General features: G+C 37.1%; 1 protein-coding gene across 1 annotated transcript; it reads left to right on the forward strand.

The window, feature by feature from the left end:
- Positions 1 to 1072: 1072 nt before the first annotated feature.
- TAAR8 (trace amine associated receptor 8) lies at positions 1073 to 2110 on the forward strand. The gene has a single exon (XM_039849906.1). It carries the CDS (start codon positions 1075 to 1077, stop codon positions 2104 to 2106), a length of 1032 nt encoding a protein of 343 aa, XP_039705840.1. The 5' UTR covers positions 1073 to 1074; the 3' UTR covers positions 2107 to 2110.
- The last annotated feature ends 477 nt before the right edge of the window (positions 2111 to 2587 follow it).

The raw sequence follows: 2587 nt of genomic DNA on the forward strand, positions 1-2587 counted from the left end.
GGAAGTTACCTGTCTCCCCTTGGTCGAAGTGCAAGCCCAGAGGAGGGCAGATGCCTGGCTAAGCTTCTTGGGCTACAGCCTGGGCATGGCATATTGCTTCAGTGGGAGCAGGAGGGGGAACCTGGCAGTAGGTGAGTCAGGCATGCTGAGTCTCACAGGGCCAGTTCTCCACACAACCGTGAAGATCTCCACTTGCCCGGCAATATCTCCTTGCCCAGGGGAGTGAAATATTACATAACAAAATGTAACACCATGACAAGTCAGGAGAGACCAAAGAAGAAAGGAACAAACTTTACACTTTTTTCATATTTAAAAAAATATGTATATCCACATTTTGACTTTGCACTGGGCTTTGCAAATTGTGTAGCCAGTCTTGTAAATAGGGAGCAGGTAATTTTATTGTCAAATACTGGCCAAAGCTATTTCATGGCAGCTGAAATTAAATCTTCTTAGATCATAAGTATTTATCCCAAGTTACAGAACACAGGGAAATAGGTTTTGTAGGAGAACTTATTAATTCTAATTATTGAAAGTAAGTTTCCTTTCATGATTCACGCCTTACTCTATAGGGATTCTTTATGAGGAATTTTTAATGTGTGAAGTTTATTGCTTGGCTTCCTAAAATATCTTAGGTGCTAACTTTCCAGACAATGTGAAGGTGGAAGTCTATTAAAAGGTGACTTCTCAAATATGTAATTCTATTATATGTCATTATCCTTTGCAAGGAACAATTTCACAAGTATAAAGAACCAGGTATTTAAATTAAATTTCTTTAATTATTCAGATAATATGATTTCTGTCCTGATAAAATTTAATTGTAGATTTTCTTGAACTTAACTATTTGTTTTGTTTAGACATAGTTACAGAAATAGTTTCCTGAATTAAAGAAAGAATAATTATCTGAGTTTTTGAATTTCTTTTAAATTCTCTTTATAATTAAAATGGGAACAAGATATACTCTGAGGCTCAAATACGCAGTTTGATATAAATATATTTTTAATTATCAGAATTGACAACTCCTATTCCCTACCACAAAGAAAGACAGAAACACAGTAAGCATAAAACTGCAGAACCATGACCAGCAATCTTTCCCAAGCTAGTGTTACGCTGCTTTGCTATGAGAATGTGAGCAGATCTTGTATTAAAACTCCCTACTCGCTTGGATCCAGACTGATTCTCTACGCAGTGTTTGGCTTGGGGTCTTTACTTGCTGTGTTTGGAAACCTCTTGGTGATGACTTCAGTTCTTCATTTCAAGCAGCTGCACTCCCCAGCCAATTTTCTCATCACCTCCCTGGCCTGTGCTGACTTTCTGGTGGGCATGACGGTGATGCCCTTCAGCATGGTCAGGTCCGTGGAGAGCTGCTGGTACTTCGGAGCCAGATTTTGTACCCTTCACAGTTGCTGTGATGCCGCATTTTGTTACGCTTCTCTCTTCCACTTGTGCTTCATCTCCATCGACAGGTACATTGCTGTTACTGATCCTCTGCTCTATCCTAACAAGTTCACGGTGTCTGTGTCAGGAATTTGCATCAGCATCTCCTGGATCCTGCCCATTGTATACAGTGGTGCTGTGTTCTACACAGGTGTCAGTGACGATGGGATGGAAGAATTAGTAAGTGCTCTCAACTGTGTAGGTGGTTGCCAAATTGTTGTAAATCAAGACTGGGTTTTGGTAGATTTTCTGTTATTTTTCATACCCACTCTTGTTATGATCATTCTTTATAGTAAGATTTTTGTTGTAGCTAAACAACAAGCTATAAAAATTGAAAATATTGGTAGTAAAGCAAAATCATCCTCTGAGAGTTACAAAGCCAGAGTGGCCAAGAGAGAGAGAAAAGCAGCTAAAACCCTGGGGGTGACAGTGGTAGCATTTATGATTTCGTGGTTACCATATACAATTGAAACGTTAATTGATGCTTTTATGGGCTTCATAACCCCTACTTATATTTATGAGATTTGCTGTTGGTGTGCTTATTATAACTCAGCCATGAACCCATTGATTTATGCTTTATTTTATCCTTGGTTTAGGAAAGCCATAAAAGTCATTTTAAGTGGGAAATTTCTAAAAGGTAGCTCATCAACCATAAGTTTATTTTCAGAATAAATGTAAGCACTAAGTTAAGAAATTTAAGGATCTTTTCAAAATTTTAAATTTATGATGAAATTAAATATAAGGAATACATAAAACCTTTCAAAATTGGGGAAATAGTTTTCAGATTAGCCAGAAACAAAGTCATGAGAAGGTGTCTCTATTAAACCATTGTAAAAGTATTTACTGTACTAAATAATAAATGATAAAATGCTTTTACATATGTCAACTGTCTCAATGCTCCATATACATCCTTACCACAAGTTCTGCTTTCTTCGAATTTTATTAAATTCTTAATTTCATTTTAGTTGTGAAACCTCTCATCATCTTCTCTGTGATGCTGAACTCTCATTTACCTTCAGAAAGTCTTTCTTCCTTTTCTTTGCCACACTATTCCGCTTTGCTAGGGTCATTGTAACTGAAGAGCACAAAGGGAGTGGCTTAAAAAAGAGAAATTTATTTTCTCACAATTCCAGGCGCTAGAACTCTAAAATCA

This window comes from Pteropus medius, unplaced genomic scaffold (genome assembly GCF_902729225.1).
Source record: "Pteropus medius unplaced genomic scaffold, Ma_sr-lr_union100, whole genome shotgun sequence".
In the NCBI taxonomy this organism is placed as follows: Eukaryota; Metazoa; Chordata; class Mammalia; order Chiroptera; family Pteropodidae; genus Pteropus; species Pteropus medius.

Bases quoted from the DNA above. Each gene is read 5' to 3' on its own strand.
- TAAR8 (XM_039849906.1), top strand. From the start codon at position 1,075: ATGACCAGCAATCTTTCCCAAGCTAGTGTTACGCTGCTTTGCTATGAG.